General features: G+C 39.6%; 2 protein-coding genes and 1 long non-coding RNA gene across 4 annotated transcripts in view; 1 reads left to right on the top strand and 2 right to left on the bottom strand.

Moving 5' to 3' along the window:
- Window positions 1–2594, bottom strand: part of ptprna (protein tyrosine phosphatase receptor type Na) — a 28965-nt gene extending 26371 nt beyond the window's left edge. Inside the window, 1 exon segment of the mRNA XM_017691673.2 lies at window positions 2324–2594. Within this exon segment, the coding sequence (XP_017547162.2) occupies window positions 2324–2399 (76 nt within the window). The 5' untranslated portion in view covers window positions 2400–2594.
- Window positions 2595–12959: 10365 nt separating this feature from the next.
- On the top strand, window positions 12960–23296 carry desma (desmin a). 2 transcript variants are annotated; one of them, XM_017691670.2, is made up of 10 exons: window positions 12960–13596; window positions 16124–16184; window positions 16360–16455; window positions 17254–17415; window positions 18643–18768; window positions 19003–19223; window positions 19843–19898; window positions 20358–20452; window positions 21300–21344; window positions 21831–23296. In XM_017691670.2, the coding sequence occupies exons 1-10, from the start codon at window positions 13037–13039 to the stop codon at window positions 21870–21872; spliced, it is 1464 nt and encodes a 487-aa protein (XP_017547159.1). In that variant the 5' UTR covers window positions 12960–13036; the 3' UTR covers window positions 21873–23296. The 2 variants fall into 2 exon arrangements, with proteins under 2 accessions (XP_017547159.1, XP_017547160.1); XM_017691671.2 differs by lacking the exon at window positions 21300–21344 and having other exon boundaries at window positions 12961–13596.
- On the bottom strand, window positions 16463–17313 carry LOC119263606. The gene is made up of 2 exons (XR_005130381.1): window positions 17199–17313; window positions 16463–16839 (listed from the first exon to the last, which is right to left on the bottom strand). It is a non-coding gene; the product is annotated as an uncharacterized LOC119263606 (long non-coding RNA).
- Window positions 23297–24609: the final 1313 nt, after the last annotated feature.

The raw sequence follows: 24609 nt of genomic DNA, 5'->3' as shown, positions 1-24609 counted from the left end.
TAGCTTGTTTTGACTGGAATATTTTGTTTTGCTTTGTTTCCATTTAAATTACACCAAAGACAACTTTACACAGTATTGTAAACTACAAAGAAAGATGTGTTGATATATTTTCACTTATTTTTTGCAATATTTACAAAAAACAGCAAAACATCAACAATCATTTTACTGGGGGCGTTCAAACTTTTCTACAACTGTACGAATACTACTACAACCAAGTCAATATTACTGTATATAGCGGTATAAACAAGCCCTATCTGCAATGCCAGTCTTCTGAACACTACTTGCTTAGAGTTGATGGATCATTCACAGTTACAATAACATGATTTTGGAATCACAGACACACACACACACACACATTATCCGAGTCGCTTATTCTCCTGGGTCATGGGGAATGCTGGAGCCTATCCCAGTGGTCACTGGGGCAGAAAGCAGAAAACACCCCGGATGGGTCAACAGTCCATCACAGGGAATAACAAACAAATATAATATTGATTATATATATGTCATCAAGCATGCAAAACACTTTGTTTTCCTCTCATTCTCTATGAGAGAGAATTTATACATCAGCTATTTACCAGCAGAAGGAATAGACAGATGTGCTGGTGATTTCTGCCGGCCCCAGTGAGCATATCCTACTTGCATTATTCATGGCAAATATAAATAGGATGAGACGAGGCTTGTCAATCTCACGTCCCCGCTTGCTAACAGGTGGTGATTGGAGCTGTGTGACAAAATGAGTGATTCAGGAGGAAATGGAGAGAGGGAGAGTGGGAGAGAGAGGGAGAGAGGGTGCAAGAGAGAGAGAGGATGTTATCATATCACTGAATATGGCAGAGACAGCCTCTGATCTGACAGCTTCCTGCTCACACTGGACGCATTCTGCATGTTGATAGTGCTTCTCAGTCACAAGCTTACATGACCCAATAAAGAAAAAAAAGAAGAAAAAATGAAATCAATATTTTGAATCACAACTAAGCAAGCAACCTTTTAAACTGAAGGCTCATCATCATTCAGTAAAGACTATGTATATAATGTGTAAGATATGTAGTTTTAAAGGTGAAGAACAGAATCCGCTTCTTATACTTTCAGGTGAAATCTTGCAGACTGAAATTAAATCATTCAAATGCAGACACACACACACACACACACACACACAATATATATATATATATATATATATATATATATATATATATATATATATATATATATATATATATATATATATATATTTATGTGATGGATGGAAAGAGGGTGTGACATGGGCTAGCATACATACAGTGAGTCACCGCTGCCCCTGAGAGCACAGGCTAACACAACAGAATAAAGAGAGACAGAGAAAGAGTGAGGTATCTAACATGGAGAGAGTGGGTGTCTGGCAGGACACAGTATGTGTATATATGTCTGTGTTGAGAAAAGTGAAGCCGTCAAAGACTACAGCTATGTATGAAGGTCGGAGATTAGCTGTAAAAGCATTAATATGTCACACCAGATCAAAGGAAAATAGACTGCAGTGCCACATACACAATTCACTGACTGTCTTTAGAGTTGGTTGAAAAAACACCCAATTGACATTAGTGAACAATGAAATCATGATTTAGCACCTGATAACATCTGAGAAATTAAAAACAAATCATAGAAATATCTAATATATATCTAGAGGCATCCCTCAAAGCGACAGTTTTGAGGTGTGCTGTGTGACTAGGGCAGAGCAGTGACAGGAAGCAGCCTGGTTTTAATAATTAACTCGAGTAAAAGGGAGAGAATAAACAGAGTTGAACGCGGTCGCTGTCCGTGGTGCTGAAAGCTGCCACCTTCAGCCGGTCGCCCATTTCCACCAGTTGCTCAGCATGGTCACCTCCACCGTAGCCTCGGTGTTTAGTTTGTTTTGGTGACCATGTTCAGCTCAACAGGGAACCGACCTGACCATTTGGTGCAATGTGGGCCAATCACAACTGTTCGTGCCCTCGTATTCTTTTTCCGTGGTTAATGATTTCTTGCTTTCCAGACTTCAGTAATCAACTCACACATGCAGACCTCTCAACATGAAATGGATGGCGCCTAACAGCCTTCTGTCCTTTCCTCCAGCAGCCGAGAGGGACTGTCAATATATCACAGACAGGCGTTACCTGAGCCAAGAACTGATAACCCAATCACGCCTGCAAGCAAAACTAATGCCTACGTGTCTGTAGAGCCCTGTCGATCGAGGGCTCATGAACCCACGTCCTGCAAGTTCACGTTAGCTTCTCGTAGGTTCTTTCTGGGTGACTTTTCCCCCCTGCCCACTCCCTCCTCGCCTGTCACTGCGCATCTATCTACTCACCGTATTTGCCCGCCATCCCGAGCTGGTAGAGCACGGTCATGCCCAGCACGACTCTCCATAGTCGAGGATGCATCATACCGAAGAGTCGTGAGGCTGAAGCGGATGGTCCCCGTCCCACCACGGCGGCGATCTAACATCTAAATCCACATTTCTGGCCCCTTCCCTCCTCCCCCGTAGCAGCACAGGTGATGGAGAGCACGGCGCTGGAGCTGAAACCGAGCGAGGCAGGACGAAAACACACGGAGGCGTTGACGGCAGCTCGCGTGTGGCGCCGCCCTGCGGTCACGGCCAGCGTTACTCACGCAGTGACGTCATTTCGGGAGGCCGAGGGTCCACCAAGAAGTTCATGAAGGACCGCTGCTTGCCTATTTCTTTATTAATGAGGCAGGTGAAAGATGAAGCATTCCATGTAGGGATTTAAAAGGAGAAATCATTCAGTTATCTGGAAAAAATGTATATGAAATGATTTGTGATGCACACAAACAATGACACAAAAATGATGCATGCAAAACTATGTGTGTGTGTGTGTGTGTGTGTGTGTGTGTGTGTGTCATGTTCATAAATGTAATTCAATAATAATTACATGACTTTAAATATTAGAAAATATATCAGACCGTAAACCAAAGCCTTATTTGCGGTAAACGTTATTAATGAATAATCGATTTATTATCTATTTATAGAAGTTATCTATTTATAATTTCTCGGCGTGAAATTACTCTGAATAGCTATTTGATCACTGAGATTTGTTCACAGCAAAATGAAGCATCAAGGGGGTAGAAGTGAGTTTGACATTGGGGGTCGGGCACATTTGCTATGAATCTGCCGGGAAGTCACAGAGCTGAACAGCTGCTTGTGAGAAGTTTTGAGGAGGATTCAAGAGGCTTATGAGAAACTAAGCATATCGGATCATTTCTGTTTGAATTGGAGAACTGACATTGGACAGTATGGAGACCGTTTAAGAAGCGCTTACTTGTGTTCTCTGATGAAGCGGAAATCAGCTTCTTAGCCAAATGTGCCCCCTTTCCACCTTAAATGGTGCGGCAGTCATGCGCGCCAGCTACTGCACCATTTAAGGTGGAACGGGAATTCGAATAAGAAGCCGGCGCACAGGCACCTGACCCCAGCATCGTGGTTTTCTGTGGCTAAAATCTGGCTGATATGTAACACTGCTGTCCTGTCTCACGTGTAGCTACGACTCAGTATATGTAAAAATCACAGACAAGAAGTTTGACTTTATGCGGTCGAAGCTGACCGTTTGTTGTGAACTCCCAGCTATTGGCGATGCTATGGCACTTGCACTTAAGACAGAAAGTTAAATGCTTAGGGTAAACGAAATAACGGCTTCAGCAAAAATGTTCAACTTTAAAGATGTCCTGGTGTAAACTGGCATCACCCTATCTAACCATATATAACTAATCCCGTCAGAGTGGGACTTCAGGCTACTCTTTTTGGCATTAGGCTGAAATGAGATGACAAAATATTAAGGTTACGACTGACATTATCGTCCTGAACTACACACTCTGGAACTTTACACACCGCACTACTGAGAGCACTTCTAATGGCGGTGTGCTACTTTTTACACTCCATTCAGAGTGGTAGTGTGTTTATTTGGGACGCGGCCAGAGACGTTTTTGACGACTTGAGCGTAGGTAATGTTAAGATTAGCATACTAAACCCTCCTAGTCCCGCAAGAAGTCATTCATAAGCGGTTTCCGTAGTTAGGATTAATCGTTAACCGCAGTCGTTACTGACCCGGAGTCCAAAGCTGGTCAAAGCTACTAACCACCAAACAGACGGAAGGCAGCTGCTGTCAGTGAAGCTGGTAATTGGAGAACTGTCAAACAGCATGATCTTTAAGGCAAATGGTCTTTATTTTTGAACAGGCACTACAACACAAGGCTAAAAGGCCCAGCGCCACCCAATATTTGATGGCAACTTTTAGCTCTCACATGGTCAAATTTTGGGTAGGACAAATGCATCTTTTTCCAATACGGCATCGCACCCGTTCTTATGCCAATGCGATGCATTATTAACTTATTACTATATTAACTGTAATGTAAGTTAATTTTGGAGGCCATACAGCTTTTTAAATTATTACATCTATAACAGCTACAGCTGTTTATGAAAAATTCTATTACTTTTTTAACAGCTTCCTACAAATAGTTTGAATCATTTAGAATATAGCATTGTTATCAAAAAATGTATATGTATATGTGTGTGCTTTTGCACGTATGTATGTGTGCTTTTGCATGTATGTTTGTGTTCTTGTGCATTTATGTATGTGTGCTTTTGCATGTATGTATGTGTGCTTGTGCATGTATGTATGTGTGCTTTTAGACCAGATTATTTACACAAGGGTATTATTAACCTGCAGTCCTCTCTCACCTCTGATCACTAATGGGACAATGAATGTTCTCGCCAGCAGTGTCACGCATCGCCTTGTAAAAATGCTGTAGACAAGCTCTTAGCACTGGCTATGCCTCGGTGTACAAGTCACACACATAAAAAGTGATTTTATCAGAAACAAACCAGATGAAATGTTCAGGGATGTATATCTCAATGTCATTCATAGATACGTATCATTCTCCAAAAGCTATAACAATAATAATTCACCATTGATTAGTATTCTGCAGAAGAGATGTATGATGAGAACTGTGAAAAGTTAAGTAATTAAATTAAGTAATTTCTGTCTTAAATATTTCAGATATCACTTGGTTTAATTCAGAATTCAGAAATAAAATGGATGACTTGTGAGGTGTTTTTGTTTCATTGATTTGAATAAAGTCTGCACCAATAACCAAAGTTGCAGTGCCACCCACTGTCCGCATGCTGTCAGTGTACAAAAAAATTATCCTTGGATTTTTTTTGTTTGTTTGTTCATATTAGTGACTATTTAACCAATAAGTCCTTCCAAATCAGGCTTCTGACAGGAAATCACAAAGGTACAGGAATTCACAAAGGTAAACTGATGAACTCTCTCTGTCTCTCTCTCTCTCTCCTGTATGGCCTCTCTCCTGTCTGGAATCTGTATACGTGTGTTTGGTGGGTTGCTGAGGCAACCTGCTGTGGTGCTGCCACCCCCGCCTTTCCATAACCCTCCGCCTACGGTCAGAGTCACATGCTGTGGCATTTAAACCCTAGCACCTTCCAGCAGCAGCAGTCTCACCTCCCCCATACTGGCACCTAGTCTGATGGGCAAGCCATGCACTGACGACAGATTAGTCGCTAGACAGTACTGTAGGACAGGAGGAGCATGTCATAAAGGCAAACATGGAAAGCAAAAAACAACACTCTATGAGACAGGGGACAAGTCAATGTAACAAAACTGAATCAATCATGCAAAAGCTAAGGATTCAGATTGTCATGGAAAATATTGAATTTATCAAGAAAACTTTGTTTTGGAAAAGTGATGATCTAATCCCAAAGCAGATAACTTATCTAGCACTTGCTATATAAAAAAAACAATTTAAGATCCTGTTTCCCAAAAACACTTAGTTGAAGACTGAGCTGCATTATTTTTACACAAATAATTGACTTTTGTTGTTTGTGTGAATATATGAATCAGAACACCCACAGATCCCAAAGAAACACTGGAACTGTGGACTGAACAGGATTCTCATAGCATGTATGCACTAAAAACACAAGATAACACACAACATTAAAGCATTCATTTGTGTATTGCAGCCTTCTGTGATACAAGGCCAATATCGTAAAAATGGTTAATAAATGATAAAATAATAATTTAATAGTAATATCAACATTTCATGTGCTATATAAATTGCTTTACAGACAGGTGATAAAGTTAAACAGTAATACAAGAAATTATAATTATTGACTTAGAATCAATCAATCAGAATCAGACAATCACTCAGATTAAAAGATAAATACCCTGAGATGTAGAGTTTTAATTAAGTGCTAAGTAAAAAAAGATTAATTTTTCGATGTTTCTTAAAAGTGAGCACTGAAGCATAATTACTGAAAGAGGCCTCTCCATGTTTTCTATATTTTACAGAGAGTATATGTAGAAGGTCAATATCTGTAGATCATGTGCTGGTACATAAACAGACAGACACTCTGTGATGTAAGTGGGTGCTAGGTCATCTAGAGCCTTAAAATTTAGCAGCAGAACTTTAAAATCTATCCTGACAGATACAGACAGCCAGTGATGTTCTTTTAACACAGGAGCGATATGATCTGCAGCATTTTGTACAAGTTGTAAGGGATGTATACTTTTCTTAGGAAGTCCAGTAAGATCATTACAGTCACCAACTCTGCTTGTAACACGTGCATGAACAAGTTTCTCTGCGTCACTATGAGATAGAAAAGGCCAAACTTTCGTGATATTTCTCAAATGAAGAAACGCTACTTTAGTGACTGTATTTACATGTGGGATAAAACAGAACTCAGAGTTACACCCAGGTTTCATACTTCAGGTTTAGTAAACAAAGCTAAAGCAGCTTTCTCTGAGATTTTTGTACCAATTATCAATATTTCAGTTTTTTCGGAATTTTGATTTTGCCACATCCGCTGAGAAATATCTTGCACACAGATTGTGCAGTCCCATTGTCTAACAGTAATAAGCCACTCATCATAATAGTAATTATAGTAATTAAGTACGTTGTGGTGACTGTCTAGAATGGTCAGTAGGTGACTGCTAGGTATTATCCTGGCAGAGTCGTTTTCTAGGGATTGGTCGTGCTCTCTCTGCCTCCCTCCTGCTCCCCATGGCTCCACAAAGCCATGCTGCCATTCAGCAGCAGCTGGGCCCTTCACCCCCAGGGATTGCACATTTCTGAGAAAGACAGGAGCAGAAATTTTCTTTTTTTAATAGCACATTCTGTTGAATTCATTGGTGAATCCTTGAATGTTTTGACACCAGACATTTTTTTTTTGTTCTTCAGTCCATCTGAAAAAGACTGTAATGATTTTATGACACAGAGGATTCTCTAAGGTTTCCTCAGACACACACTGAGAACTCAGAGAGTCACCCCTGAACACAGAGGCCTATAAACGGAGCACAGGTCAGTGTCTCATCTGTGTTTGTGGTTTCCAAGCGACTGGGGACAGTGTGTGACCTGACCTTGTCATAAATCATTTCTGACCTGCCACCTTTGATCCATTCTCTAGCTGGCACTTTCCTTAGGGAGTTTCCAAAAATGTAATCTGATATTGTCACATTAACAAACAACATATATTGTCACTGTCATATCAAAAGGATATAACATTACTTTTTCAGTCATCTACTTTTTGCACTGTTTGAAAACACCAGCTGCCTTTGATATTGTGTGGATAGAAAGGGTCCAAAATGACCTGGAATGCAATATTTTTACGTTAATATTAAAGTTTAAAACATGTTTTTTTTTTTTTGCTTTTTCTATTTCCAGACCGTTTTCTAAGATGTTGCTATGACAGTCATGATATTTACAATGCAGTTCTGTATGTATATGAATGCATTGTAAGCCAGTTATGTCTGTGTTTCTGTTTGAAGTTATCTCAAAAGATAACAACATCTCCACACACTCCACTTACAGTCATAATGAACACATATCACCAGCCGTACCATCAGATGCTTCAGTCTGTCCACATTCTTTAAGAAGACTATGTTAAGAACAGTTTGTATTAGAACAGAACATAATTGATTGCATTAGAACAGGAAGTACACATGGTGTCTCTATCTGATGAGAAGCGTATCTCTTCCTATGACACAGTTGCTATAAACATGAAGGCACATCAGCCAATTCACTTATTTCTCTGGCAGCAGGCCCTGGTTGTCTGTGTCGTGAGTATGCCTGAGTAAACGCTCTCACCAGGAGGTGACCTGAATACAGTGCAGTATACCATCTTTCACACAGACTTCAAACAGAACCTCCAGTAACTCAGCACTTGCAATGACCAATCTTACAATATCTCACCTGTAATACTATTATTTATTCTTTATTTTAAAAAAATGTCAGAGCAGTGATCGTCTACTTTTAGACCACATGTCCCAGACTGAGATGATAATATACAGGTCACTACACACATTCTACACATTCCTACTACAACATTCTCTCCCTCTTTTATATTTTATGGAGCAGCTGTCTCCATGGGAGGTAGCGAGAGTCATATCCAAACCCCTTTCACAAAGCAATGGCGCAAATCTAATAAGGCAAAAGCCAGCACACAGCTCTAATATACTTATAGCCTTCTACCTCATAGCAGTACAACTCCAGAGAGGTTAGAGCCTATTACAGTGGATGACAGTATTCTTAAATGCTGCCCTTTTGACAATTTCTATAAAAAATAGTAACAAAACTTCTTTCCATCCACATTCTTAAAAAATAAAAGTGTGACTTGGAGCTTTTCAGATAAAGGTTCTTTAAAGAAGACAAATCCACTGATGTTATATGGTGTGTTCTAAAGTTTCTATGCTACACGACCATATTTACCTTAGTCTTTTTTTTTTTTTGGCTCACAATCGGAAGACTCATGTGTTTTCCCCACCGCACCACTTTCTAAATTTGCTGCATCAAGCTGTTTCAGTCCTACTGACTCACATGGGCTGCCAAAACCCTCTAGAGGATTGCTATGTGCTATTGCAACCGCACTGCAGTCAAAAGCTTTCATGTTGTTTCAGTGAAGCTGAATTCTCCTGTCAATCCACTGGCAGCCAGTGTAAATGTCAAAGTTTCACAGAGTTCCCCTGCCCTAAAAGTTCACTCTGCTGTTGCTATTTTGCTTCACTAAAAGCTCCCCAGATACACAGTGTGAACCTGTGGAAAACTTACAGTGCATTAAAAATGGCATTGTTTGCATTCCTTTGGGCACTTGTGACACCAAGACATACAACAAATACCAAACCTATTCCTAGAGAAGGCACATAACAAAATCTCTTTAGTGTTACGACTGCCTTAAAGCAGACATAGCTAACAAAACTGCCTTTTCATCACCAGGTCGCACATACGTTATTTGTCTTTATGTACACCGTCTTCTTCACAAAGAAACCTAAAGAATTGAACTTTATTCCACCCTCACCTCAGTAAAATGAGCAAAAAATATAAAGAATACTTTGCATTTTGGAAAACATGATTATAAAATCTACTACGATTGCCGCATGATATAGCATCGCATTGACTATGCATTCTGCCCCACTCTAATATACACTCCCCTAGCCTTCATATATTCAGCATCTACTGTCTCTGACAGCAGTGTACATATCAGCAGGGTTGCGAGGGTTACTTTACTTTTTTATATATAAATGTACAGATTGCTGATTACATGCAAACTATTCCAAATAATTACTTATTACATACTATGAAGTAAACTAATTTGATGACTTTTCATTACTTTTGGATTATGTATTAAATAAAGCTGTGTTCAAACAAGTTTCAACAAGACATCTTTAAACAAGGCAAACAGGAAACTATACTGTTTTAGGAACTTAAGTGATAAATTACAGGTTACATATAATTAACAAAACTATGTAAGTGGCCTAACAAGAAAGCACTATGTTCCAGAGACATTGTCTTGTTGGTATCTTATCTGTTTTTTTTTTTCAACCAATTAGCCAACTAGCCTACCTCATTTTAACATCCCCAATCCAAATAGTGAAATAACTGGACTGTATTCTGCCCTCTCTTGAGTAAGTAGACCAGCTGGGCAAGCTAATTTTTTAAGTGTAAACCTATACTGAAAGAGTCGGTATCCAAACTGCAACATGCAAAGTAGAGACTATGCGAATGCAATTATACATGTTTAATCAAGAGGACTGCTATAAAATGAACACAACTGTTAACTTGATGCTACATAATCTAGACAATTAGAGTGCTGACTGTAATTGGCATTATCCTCATAGTGGTAATCAGGTAAACAAAAACTACTCAACACAAATTTTGAGATTTGTGCCTTATGCATGGCTGTGTATGTAATCAGATGCTTGGCTGGTACATGATCAAATGATCTGCATCTGGTTCCTCAGCATAGTTAAAGCAAAGTTAAAAAGTAAAACAGATTTGTTACAGTGTGCTTAGCTGCAGCGATTGTTGAGCTCTTCACCATTGCAGAATGTCCACATTCCCCTTCCATTGAGATGACCAATGAGAGCAGGGTTAAAAAAAAGAATCAACACCCAAAAAATAATGTTATGTCCTTCAGTGAGCACTTAGAATTATGTTAATATGACATAATATTATGTTACCCTGTATTAGAGCACCTACAAAAAGCAACATGGCAGATATGTAACAAATATTTTTTTACGTTTCACCACTGACTACCCTATACTCATAATCTCTTTTGCACCTATATGTCTTTGATAGTTGTCTTTACACATTTCCCAATCCATCAGTGCTTTGTCCTTTATTTAGATACTCCAGGTGAAGAATGTTTAAGCTAATGGTCGTTTGCTTGTTTGCTTCCGTCAGGTCCACAGTCTCCTTCTATCTGAGAGGCCCTAAGGACAACCTTCTAGTGACAAGGATCAAACTGGAAGCCTATTAATAGCAGTGACAGCAGCAGCTGTGGAGTAAGACAGGCCATTCAGTCAGTCACTGGACAAGCAGGGGAATGCAGGCAGAGGGGGAAGGGAGGCATGCTGGAGCTTTTATAGGGCATCATGACTGTTTGATACAGAATCTTCTCAACATGATTTCTCAAGAGTTGTGTAATATATGATATAAGTAACTTAATTACATCAAGTATAAGTGACAGAAGGTGGATTTGGTGACATCCTGGGGCAGAAAATATATTCACCTGTTCCCTTTTATTGTACTTTTTCATTGTAACACTAAGATATCTCAGATATTTCACTGTAGCGTGAAATGTTATTTCATATTATCAGAAGTGTATACAACTTTATAGACTTTACTTAAGCCCATATTTCAATTCCTCACTCTCATCGTACTAGTACTAGTAAATATAAGAATAAATATATATATATATATATATAGAGAGAGAGAGAGAGAGAGAGAGAGAGAGAGAGAGAGAGAGAGATAGATAGATAGATAGAGAGATAGATAGATAGATAGATAGATAGATAGATAGAGGTTAACTTTACAGGAGAAGGAAAAAACATACTTTTCTTTTAGTGTACGTCATTACAGCATTACAGCAGGTACATTTTTGTTCATCAAGGTACAAAACAAGGTTAATAAGTTAAATAAGGTTAAATAAGTTTTTCCCTGTGGAAAAGTACGAATTTGTACCTTTTCATAACTTAATGTTTTAAAACAGAACAATAAAATAAAAAGCTTGGAGATGAGATGGGGTGTGTGGAGTCAATACAGTTTAGAAAATGTAATTTCAATGGATTATGGTACAATTATGTTCCCTGATAAAAGGTACTGAGATGTAACCTTGAAGGTCCCACCCCAGTGATAGTTTCAGATCTGTGTTTCTGAGAGTGTAGAACCAGAGCTTTTTCCAAGTAATTTTGGGATATTCTTTTTGGTCCATTCATCAAAAAATGTATACACAATGTCAAAAACTGAAAAACAAAAATGGAGTTACAAGGTTTTGTCCTGACAACAACGATATATATGTAATACTAATTTCACAGTTGTTATCGGATCATTTATACTAGTTACTGAACCATACGTCTAAGCTCAATAACTGACTACTAAGCCTAGTATGGATTATGCTGGTTGAATTGAATTTATGTTGCACCAATGAATTTATTGGTGCAGTAGAAGAACACATGACCAGTCCAAACTCTTTTCATTATAATTTAGCATGATCCTTAGAGGACAGAGTTGTAAAAATGGACACAATATAAAAATCTGCAAAACTGTTCCAATTGGAGATGCCAAAAACCAATATACCAGCTGGCAATTGCCTAATTATCTATTGTCTATTGTTATTTATTTGTGACTTAATTAGCACAATATAGAGTTAATTTTTTTCTGAAATTTGGCAGTGGTAAAGACAGAAGTCCTGATAGGTGCTTTCTTAAGCTTAACATAACTTTCTTAAATGCTAATCTGTGAGAAAAGGCAAAGGCTCAGAGCCAAGTAAGACTACAGCACTGAATCACCGATCTGGGTCTTCTGTTCTCTGTCTGCCCCAAGGATGCCACATCCCACTCACTCAGACAGCCTCTCACCCACCAGCTTCCTGTAGAAGTGAGAATATCTGGCACCATGGACGTGGAAGGTCTTAGCTGTGCATGAATCCAATACAATGGCAATGTGTTCACTGTGGAGGAATCATGCTGTGAAAGAGCCAAAACCAAGATGGATGACCTTTAATGTGGCAAATGGACTGTTTGCTTTAACTCATATATTGCTAAAAGCAAAAGTTTCAAAGCTCTACAGTTGCAGGTGTTTATGGAGTGCCACCATCACGCAGCCCTCCTTCATGTTGAAAGAAAAGTCAGTGGCATTGCTATATCATGAATAATATTGTGACAGTTATTCATGATTCTTTTCCCAGGTAACACAAGACTCCATGTCTAGTCTAGGCCACTGTCCACCCCCGCCAACCCACTCACCATATCTCATGCACTTACTGGCATCTACTCCACCCAGCTCCTGGAAAACCTATGACAGCTGAGAGATCAGGAGGGCAGGGGGAAGAGGTGGGGTCCAGCGGGGGCTGTGACGGGTTAGGGTGGGGGGCGAGGGGGGGTTCAAAGTGAGTAAGGCTACATATAGCAGCACCCTTGGCTGCTGGTCCTCATTCTACTCAAGCCCTCCAACTCAGACAGTTTCGGTCCAGCATTCACCGCAGAGTTTTCCAATCATGAGCAAGACCTACAGTGCCTCTGCTGAAACGGCTTCATCCTACCGCCGGACCTTTGGCTCAGGCCTGGGTTCCACCATGTCCGGCTCACTGTTCTCTGGCCTGGGCTCCTCAGGCTCCTCCGGCTCCTCACGTATGTCCTCCAGAGTCTACGAGGTGACGAAGGCCTCCTCCGCTCCTTTCTATTCCAGCCTCCGCTCCTCCTTCAAGGCCGGACCTGTGATGCGGTCCTATGCTGGCGAGAAGCTGGACTTCAACCTGGCCGACGCCATGAACCAGGATTTCCTGAACACACGCACCAATGAGAAGGCTGAACTGCAGCATCTGAATGACCGGTTTGCCAGCTACATTGAGAAGGTGCGCTTCTTGGAGCAGCAGAATCAGGCCCTGTCTGTGGAAGTGGAGCGCCTTCGTGGCCGCGAGCCCACCCGCATTGCTGAGATGTATGAGGAGGAGATGAGGGAACTGCGCAGGCAGGTGGACGCGGTGACCAATCAGAGAGCTCGTGTGGAGGTCGAGCGGGACAATCTGGCTGATGACCTGCAGAAGCTCAAACTCAGGTAAGAGAGATTTCACACCTCTCTGTTCTAAATATCATTCATATCAGCTTGAGAGATACGAACCTGTAAATAAATGTGTAGCAAGCCGTATGTCACAGTTCAAAATCTATTGCCCATTAGACAGACCAGAAGTGATTCTGCCATTAAGAACATGTGGAGCTATTAGAAGGATGGCCATAAAATAGGATGATGGAGTCTTAATAGTTCTTTTTAATGCCATAGTGGTTCTTCTGTCACTCCCATCTATTCTGACTCCTGTTATGCAACAGCATGTCTGGCCTAAAAGAAGCCATAGACTGCTAAACTGGAAATATTCTGGCTGTCCATCTAATTAACTCAGTCCATGCATTCCTGATCCGAATGTTTTCTAATTTACTGTAACAATTGGTGATAATCTACATCTACCAGAATTCTACAGTTTCTTTGTAAGTGATACTACGACAAGAGCTGTGAATTTTCATTAAATTAAAGTTTATGCAATTTGATCATAATATTGCCCTTATATTGCCCTTCAAAGCCCTTTGTGCCCAGATTCCTGCAATATAAGTAAGAGCAATCCTGCCACAGTGCCTTTGGCAAAAAGGCATGTGACATTTTTCAAAAGATATTGCAAAAAAATAATTTCATTTCACTACAGGTACATTTATCACAGAGGTCTGCTTTAGTAATGAGTGTCTGTGACTGTGGAGGCCAAAGTTCTAAACGTTTATAAGGGAATAAGCTTTTAACATGGCCACACCAGCTATAATATTAACAAAGTGAGAATCATGAATCACAGAGGAAGTCAATAGGCAGACAAGGCCATCTAGGAGTGCAGCGGCCATTGTCGAAATAAGGAAAGAGAGTGTGCGGGAGTGAGAAAAAGAGATAGAGAGGGAAAGACAGAGAGAGGAATAATATGAATGAGTGACAGAGTTTAACCCATGGTGTACAGTAACCATGCATAGCAACCACTGCTTTAGCTTACACTGGAAGTATAGTGTATGTTATTAGAAATGCGGTTTGACAGTACTAGAGATGCGCTCCCAGCTGCAAGAGGACCCACAGTCATGTAAGAGCAGTTCCCAGATTAGAAAGCTATTATTATCCTCCCCAATATACATCCCCCACCCCTACTACCACCTCCCCAGGACTGTGGAGAATTCTCATCTCCTAAAATACCCTTATCTCGCAGCCTCTGTGTGTGTGTGTGTGTGTGTGTGTGTGTGTGGGCGAGTGTGTGAGTGCATACACATGAGAGAGGGAGTGAACACTTAGCACTCAAAGGACTGCAGGCATTAGAATGAGACTGCCCCACATTAACAATACTGATTCACGATAACCATTTGTAGGCTGTTAATAGCAGCTGCTATTCATAGGCATTGCTTAAGAGGGCTGGACCTCTGCATACAGAAGATTGCCTAAAAGAGGAAGAAAGAAGAGCCATTTAAAACAAACATGTCTTTTTTTATCTTTCTCTTATATAACTCCTCACTATACAATAGGAATAGTTTTCCAGAGAACATTAGGAATGCAAATTTAATAGGTGCTTTCTAGATTAAAAACATATTTGGCCATATTAATGTAACTGAAGCAATTTATTTATTTTTTTATTGTTATTTCCTTTTAACTGTAATATAATAAATTTTAACTTATCTTCCTGTTCAAAGTACATTGAGATTTTGTAATTACAATGAAACACATTATATAATAAAAACTAATTATTAATTAGTTCTATTCATTTTTCTAAATTATTTGAACACAGCATTTGTCCTTTACATTGTGTTACAGTTTCAGCATGAATGGGCCAGTAGAAATGTGCCAAATTGCTTGGAACAAAATCATTCTGCATTCACTTCCTTTAAAAGTTAAGAATGTTTTGCCTTCTTCTGTGAAATGACCTTTTTGGAGATTTTATTAGCATTTTTTTAATAGTGATGATGAAAAGTTAAAGAACAATAATGACACCTGTTAAGTATTTCATGTTGAAGGTTTTGCAGTTCACTTGAGTTTCACATAGCATAGCATGTAATGGAGTCATCTGCCATCTGTCATTGAAATGTCGTCAGATGCGATCAGGCTGTCAACAATCGCATACATGAAACCTGATATGTGCTGCGTGCACTAGGTATCACCATTTCAAAGGAGCTGGTGGCATAAAGTTTAATGACCGCTGCAATGGTGTGATTCCACATGGTATGGAGCTTGGCTACATGCCTTATCCTTATCTGACCATTGGCATTGTTCAGTTATGGTAGGGGGACACCAGAGAACCAGTCTCACTTCATTTCTCCTATATTAAAAAACAGCTGCCTGTGGAACGGTTGCCTATAGGGGACGAGACTATTTTTGTACATCTTGAGATTCCTATACGACCACACCAAGAACAAATATTTAATTGCATATTATGTTACCTACAGTTTTGAAAGGAATGTAAGCCATGTGATAACGTTTATGGATTGTTACCTCTGAGGACATTTGCTTGGTGTTAGATATCGGCTTTTGAAGCAGTAAGTCAGTCTGAGGACTTTTGCTTGTTCTTCCACAGACTCCAGGAGGAGATCCACCAGAAAGAGGAGGCAGAGAACAATCTGTCTGCATTTAGAGCTGTAAGTCCACATTCTACAAACATATTCAAATGAAATCTTACACATTTTCAACAAATAAAACCAGAAGTCTTCTTAAAGATTCTCTCAGAATAACCTGAGGTTTCAGTTTGAAATTACCACATGTTTGATCGCGGATTAAGACTGAGGTAAAAATCCTTTCATATCTTCTCTCGAGGATGTTGATGCTGCTACCATCGCCAGGCTGGACCTGGAGAGACGCATTGAGAGCCTGCATGAAGAGATCGCCTTCCTCAAGAAGATCCACGAGGAGGTCTGTATGCTTTTCACAACATTTATTCCATCATTCTGTCACTCCGCACATTTATCATCCACTCATTCGCTAACAGCTGCTCCTTGCTAAATCGGCAAACCATGAAAACCTCTGATATTTTTTTTTCTATTACAATAAATTCCTTATCCACACACACTTTGTGCTAAATATATGTATATACAAAGACATATTTCGTAACACATGCACATATAGTCATACTTATAATTAAGACGCATGTGCCAGATCTCCAAAGGTTAGACCATTTCAGACTTCCTCCTTGTTGTCTGACATTTGGAGGTGAAATGTTAGCGTGACACATGCTTGCATGTGCGCATGCATGTAGGTTTGTCAGCTGTGCTCTGGCAGGGAGGGGGCAGTGTAATGCTGTGGAACAGATGCATTTCTATAATTAAAACCTGAGAAACAGATTCAGACATGCAGCTGTGAAACAGACCGAAGGACTACACTTATAAATGCCCCACATCTTCTGTTTATATAAGGAAACATCACACACTGTAATGAAATGCTGTACAGTACATTATTTAGGATATGATTCTCAAGTGGTTTAGATTATTCTAGCAGTACATATCCTTAGCTTTATTATCGTAACTTCAGCCATTGTACCTTTTTGGCATACAACATTGCTTTAGTATATATAAATGTATTCATTGCATACATTGTATACTTTTATACATTGCTTTAAATGTTTAGAAATGTAAATAGAAATATCTCACTCAGCTCACCAAGTGAAAGGCTAGGAAGGTGAATGTTCTTATCATTTCTGGTTTCTGTGTACAGGAGATCCGTGAGCTCCAAAACCAGATGCAGGAGTCCCAGGTCCAGATCCAGATGGATATGTCCAAACCCGACCTGACCGCTGCTCTGAGAGACATCCGCACACAGTATGAGGCCATCGCTGCCAAGAACATTTCAGAGGCTGAGGAGTGGTACAAGTCCAAGGTGTGTCACAGGGACATAAACACTATACAATGTAATATTAACAGGTGTAGAATTACCAGTAAAATTCAGATTTAAGCGTAAATGTTTATTTATGGACTGTAATTAAGATTAAGATTAAGTGACCCTTTCCCACAACAGGGAAATTTCATTTCCGCATTTAACCCATCCGTGAAGTGAAACACCACATACACGCTAGTGAGCACACACACAATAGGGGGCAGTGAGCACACTTGCCCAGAGTGGTGGGCAGCCCTATCCACAGTGCCCAGGGAGCAGTTTGGGGCGCCCGGGGAGCAGTCGGGATACCCGCAGCATCAGTTCTCTGTCTCTTACTACTATCATGATAAAAGTACTATTATGACACAAATTTGAATACATATCAGCTTATTAATGTACAATAACATAAATGAACCTACTGACTCTGGAAGGATGTAGGTTCAGATCATATGACTGACTGGGTATACCTGGTTTTGCCCTTGAATAAGGCACTCAGTCCCCCATTGCACCACCGCCCTGCTCTGATGCAGATACTGTTCATAGGCTGGGCATAGATAGGCAGAGAAATGACAAATGTCATCATTGTACATCATATAACACAACGATCAAATACATGGTGCTTTCAGTCACTGCCTTTGCTGAAAAATCAGTGGTAGCACCCTAACACCAATACATTACTGGAAAAGATATTGCTGTGGAATAGTATTCTCAAGCACACTCTGAGATTACAGCCAGTGATTGAACTGTAAAAAAAAGTTCAAAGGGTTATTGGCTTCAAACGATCAGGAGGCTAGAGGCACTGGGGAGGTTGGTTATGAAATGTAGCTACATTTACTTTTTAGCTCATGAAAAAGCCTTTTCTCTCATCTTATACTGTAATTCGACTGGCCGTTTTTTTACACACAGAGCAAAGTAAAAAAATTGAAGTCTACAGGCAGATATAAGATTTTAAGAATTAATTTAACTACAGTACTGTTGCAGATCATTAATATATACCTGCACCATAAACTTTGTCATGAAAATCTCAAATATACAAGGATTTGAAATACTAATAATAATCTTAATCTTTTTAATTGTATCACGTTAAGATTCAAAGGGGGTGGATAGGACAGATGACAGTTTTACAATGGGGATGTTTTTTTGTCCTTTTTTGGGAGCGAAACAATGGTATTCCTTTGCTTTCACCCTTAAATCAAAACCCTAACTGTAACCAATCGTTCCCATCCACAGGTGTCAGATCTGAACCAGGCTGTAAACAAGAACAATGATGCTCTAAGACAGGCCAAGCAGGAGAGCATGGAGTTCCGTCACCAGATCCAGTCCTACACCTGTGAGATCGACTCTCTCAAGGGCACTGTGAGTATTTCTTCGATCTTTCTTTTCATAACCTGCAGGAGTAGTCATCAGACCCCACAGCAATCCGACTATGAGCTCAGCCTCAGTTACACCTGATAGTTATTAGAAAGACTGTAATATATTTGCTCAGGTTGGCACATATTGACTTTCACTGAGTGGTACTAAGCACTGGTGTATGTATCTGTTCTCTTTCTGTTTTATATATTTAATTAATTTACTATTCGCACTCTCCAGAACGAGTCTCTGATTAGGCAGATGAGGGAGATGGAAGAGCGGTTGGGCCGCGAGGCTGGAGGCTACCAGGACACCATCACCCGTCTGGAGACTGAGATTGCTAAAATGAAGGATGAGATGGCGCGTCACCTGCGGGAGTACCAGGACCTCCTCAATGTCAAGATGGCCCTGGACGTGGAGATTGCTACCTACAGGAAGCTGCTGGAGGGAGAGGAAAGCAGGTGAATGGTCTTTAGATTACTTAAAGATAAGAAGAATTAGAAAGTTGTTTAGTATTTCTTTTATTTAGTTAAAGAATCTGTATTTAACCAGACTGTTCAGTCAAAATTGTGTTAAAATGTAGAAATGTAAAATGCAAAATGGAGAATAAATATCCAAATATTATAAAGAGAAAAAAAGAGATAAAAATAGGGCAAGCGGGAAATGGAGATATAAATGTGCTATTTCAAAAACCATAACTTTCACTGCTGATTCAATTACATTTGGAATGAAAACATTTTCAATATTTTGAATTGCATGTGAATGAGAGGAAAATTGAGCTCCCAAATGACCATGCTATATTAACCTGAACCAAATGAGTAAGAAATGACCAGTAGATTAAATTGGACAGAATGTAGATGTGTCAGGCTGACCATATAAAGACAATTTTTTTCATCATGTGTAAAATGATAACTAGTGAACTGAAGAGTACAGAGCGCACTTGTATATCATATATGTGAGATATTAGCATGTTCTACATACTTTTCTAAAGTATTGGACATCTAGTTTTTCATGCAGATAGACACCAAGTTCACTTTAGTGTTACATAACATTTTAACCTGTCATATGTTTCCTTCCCAGGATCACTCTGCCGGCACAGTCATATTCCTCCTTGAGTTTCAGAGGTGATGTCAGAGGTGAGGCCTTTGTGTTTATTTGCTCTCTCTCTCTCTCTCTCTCTCTCTCTCTCTCTCTCTCTCTCTCTCTCTCTCCCTCTCTCCCCCTCACTTGCTCTCTCTTCCTCTACCATCCAAGAGACTGAATCCTGTCATCTAACTGAGTAGATGTGACATTCTTAAATTATCCACCAGAGGGAGCACAGCCATTGTGTTTAGACACTGTCCTTTTTTCTCAAGCAAACTGTTTTTGTAATAGTGGGGTAGCTATATTAATAAGGGATCCCAACTTCCATTATAGTTAACCATTTAAATCCAAAGGCCTTTATGCGCGTATGCTCGTCCAGACTACTACTAGATTATTAGTCATGTTACTTTCATAACTGTTACCAAATAATTTATAGCAGTCACTAAATGAAAAGACTGTAAATTGTACCTTAATGTAAAATCTAATGATGGTTGTGAACTATGTTGCAATAGAGACCAACCCTGAGCAGTATGTGCAGCCACGTACCTCTGATGTCCACTCCAAGAAAACAGTTCTGATTAAGACCATAGAGACTCGTGATGGAGAGGTGAGATTTTATATATATATATATATATATATATATATATATATATATATATATATATGTATACACATATACACACACACACACACCCACACCGCTGTGATTTGTTGCTTAATCATCTTTTTATAGCTGGGTTTCAAATTGGACACTGACCTGTATAAAATTTCATTCATGTAACTAATTAAGACATCCACTTCTTTAACCCCTTAAATGGCCATGAACTGCTACCATTCCTCACCCCTATAACTTATAGGGGATTCCACTGATTTTTCTAAATTTCTACATAATTTTAATGAGATGTAACCAAAGTCATTCAGAGTGATTTGGTGTAAATAGGTTTATTGTAGAGAAATTCTTTACAGGTAGTTATAGGAACCAGGGATCACAGTGTCTACAATGCAAACATAACTCTTTATGTAATATCCAAAATGACCTCGGAATCTACACGTCTTCACCAGCATTGTATTGTAAAAGTACATTATAAGCCAAAATGTAAAAAAAAAAAGACATAAAAAATGTCTTGGGCATCGTGTAGTGTAATTATTTAATGTAATATTGTTCTGTGAGGAAGCTCTTAGAGGTATTAAACGCTTCAGAAGTCTGGTTTCTATCATCACTGCTGTTTTTCACAGCAAACTGCCCTGACTGACTTTGTTTACATCTAACACATTGAATTATGCAGAAATCTTTGAAAAAACAGTAGAATTCCCCTTCAAGAACAAATTAACGAGATCATACCATTTTCAATGTACATCCTAATGTAAAAAGTCTGGAAATGTAGGGGTTAAAGCCATATCCCTTCACTCTCTTCATTCATCCATCCGCCTCCTTATTTTTCATTTCCCTCTAGACTAGAACATCTAGTGAGGAAATGAGTGCCATGAGCGCTCAGCGTGTAAGTTACACAGCAGTTTATCCATCTCATCTCTTCTTCTCCTTCCTCACCTGCTCACTCTCTATCTCTCAGAGAGTCCACTCCCTGTAAAAGCACCGCTGGCCTCCCCTGAATGCTCCCTAGGAAGCATCATTAAAATCCACTGCACAACACTGATAGCGACTGTCCTCTGTGTAGTGCCCTGCCGAACTGGGCAGAGGAGAGTGTTATCACTCAGAAACACATTTCTGACTGCACAACACTACAGCAACTGGCTGTTTATCATTAGCTTTGACAGATAGTTCTGCACCGGCACTAGTATTCATATTTGGCATAAAAGCACAGTAATTGGAATTCGTCTTAAACCACCTCATGCCTGTTCAGTTCCTCTCTGCACTTTGCAAGCTGCTTTACTTACCTTACACATCTCCTAACCCATCTGCTTTGAGCTTTATCCATCTTCTGCTGCATGTGTGACTGATCTCCACTGTTTGTCTCTCCTTGAAGGTTGTCAGCGAATCCACACAGCACCAGCAGGACATCATGTAAAACCGACAAAAAGAAAGAAGCAATATACCCCAACAGAATTCAATTTCCTTTTGAAACAAGAGGAAGAGGCCTTCAGATTTAGATTTTTTAATGAATATTCTGATGAATATGATGACATGCTGACCCATGAACCCAAGCAGCTATGGATGAATAAGAAGTCAAAGCTGAAAGTGTTAACACACATTAAAGAACAATGCTAACCTGCTGCTAAAAATACAAGTACTTTAATACAGTGCATAAATCACTCACACACATCCGTGCACTGCGTACCGAAACCTTCTCCTTCTGCTCCACTTCAGCAGCCAACTGTCTGCCCCTGAGGCCAGAAGTCATGGCAGAAGTATAACCACACAAAGCATGCGTCCCACCCTACTGCCCCAGTCATAGCTCTGGCTGACATTTAGAATGCTCCCTGCAGTCTCACCATCTGATTACAGTATGCTGTACCACAACTAAAATTGAGACATTCACAACTAAAGTGGTTAAGATAACAGCTCTGGCCTCTGTGTCTGGCAAATGCAGGATAGATCATTTCTACAAAACAAGCTGCCATCTGTGTGAATGTGGAGAAGTGGAAAAATATACAGCACAAGTTTTAGACTTAAGTCCTCACACATCAATGCACTATAGAACCTCAGTGTTCTTTAAAGAAATGCTTCAAGTCATATGCAGTCCTAGTTAAAGGTTGCTAAATTGTTTTCAACTTGGCCATACCATTTGAAGAAAATCTTGGTTATTATTAATCTTTATACTATTTGGAGGTTCTTTCAACCATAAGAAAGGTTCTTCATACTTACAGATCTTATTTACAAACAGTTATTTAAAAACATATTCTTTGAAAGATTCTTTAAAGGGCCAAAAGTGGTACTTCTGTATCTGTAGGTGTACATTGTCTGTAGGCACCAGGCCTAAATCGAGAGTATTAAGAAGGAGCAACAGTCTCTATTCTTCTGGGAGGGCTTTACACTAGATGTTACAATTGTATTTCAGCCACAAGAGCATTAGTGAGGTCAAGTACTGATGATGGATTATTAGTTTTAAATCCCAAACACCACTCCAACTCATCCCAAAGGTACTGGATGGAGCTCTGTCAGTTTAGAAACCACAGTTCCACTACTCTACAGCCCTTCTTTGTAATAATAACTGGCACAGTGCAAGCTGGTCTTAGGCTCATGCACAGCTGCTCCAGAGAGTCCTACTCTATTTGGCAATGCTTTTTCATGGAGATTTTTCAAGTTGGGTATGTCAGCAGAGTGTGTACCTTAAAAGTGTCTGGACACATGCAAACCATGGATGTTCATTTTTCTTGGGGTTTTGTTGTTGGTTTTGTTCTTGTGGAGAACGCAGAGGTCACATACTTGCTCTCACTCTCAGAAAAACAAAGTCTTTTTCTCCTTCTCTTATTAAAGGATGACAAAACTGTATCTCTTGTTGTGGGTGTTGTTAAAGCAGGAGCAGAGGTCAGAACCCCCCCCTCTCTTTTATCTCTTTCTCTCTCTCTCTTTCTGTAGGCTAGCAGTCTAGACGCATCCTCCAGAGAGTATAGCCTAATTAGCAGCAGGGTGTTGAACATCGGGCTGTAATTGAGAGTGTGTAATCACGCTAAAAACTAGCTACCATCCTCTCATCAGCCAAGGCTAGACCACCTCAGAGTGGGTGCACATGAAAGAGAATTGCTCACGCAGTCTTGCTGTCTGAAGCGACTGAGTGATGATGGAAAACATGCATCTTAAAGGAAGAGTTCCTTTGCTCAGCAAAGCTGTAAAGAACGAGTTTAGGTAAAAGTATGTACAAAAGACAAATCGATTTCTAAAGACATCTAAGGATAAGTTAAAGATAACTGACATTATTGCTTAGACTTTTAAAATGAAAGATTTCTGCATTCTTATTAGTTTGGACAATAACCAATATGCATGTTTTGTGTGTTATTAGAGCCAGTTGCTGTAACCTATTTATGAGGTTTCAGTTAGATTTTATAGGTGATTTCAAATATTTGGTAACTTGACCTTCAGGTTTGAGTTTTTTGAGTCTCCATTCAGAGGGAGAGGAGTCTGGTCTTGTGTGACTGGAAATAATTGCCTGGCGGCGTTGCAAAAATGACTGCTAAACAAACGTATATGTACGTTGACAGAAAACTGTGTTAAAGGAGGCTATCCTTAACTGTTTTCACTGTGTAGCTGACAGCAGTAGTTGAAATCAGTGCCTATCAACCGCATCCAGGTAAGGAATTCAAATCCAGTAGCGATGCCAGGATTGTTGTTTTGGGTGGGGAAACCGGCACTACGAGAAGCCAAACAGCACAAAAGCCGGTCCAGACTCGGCTGCTCAGCAGAATCTCCAGGTTAGAATTGCCAGGTTAGAAATCGTGTTAGTTACATTCACACAGAATTACATGTTCCTGCTTGCTGAAGATCACTCATTATGATAGCACTGAAACGTTATCGGTTTGTTAATTTTTATACAAACTAAAATGCTATTTTAATGCTTACTTTAATGCATGTTTTGCAGCCATATTTGTAAAACGTTTTGTAAAATTACTTCCTTATTGAGAGGGTTATAGCTAAATGCTAACCCTGAATAGCAGCCTAAGCATGCTTTAAGTGGTTTAAAGTACTAAACATTGACCAAGGATCATCATATCCATTCCTCCTTAGGAAAATAATATTAAACAAATATTTAATATTAATATAAATTATAATTAAATAAGCTGGGAGAATTTAACTCTTGCTAAATGCAC

Source organism: Pygocentrus nattereri, chromosome 6 (genome assembly GCF_015220715.1).
Source record: "Pygocentrus nattereri isolate fPygNat1 chromosome 6, fPygNat1.pri, whole genome shotgun sequence".
NCBI lineage: Eukaryota > Metazoa > Chordata > Actinopteri > Characiformes > Serrasalmidae > Pygocentrus > Pygocentrus nattereri.
The sequence above is the reverse complement of the archived record's forward strand: the minus strand, read 5'-3'. Positions and strand labels throughout refer to the sequence as shown.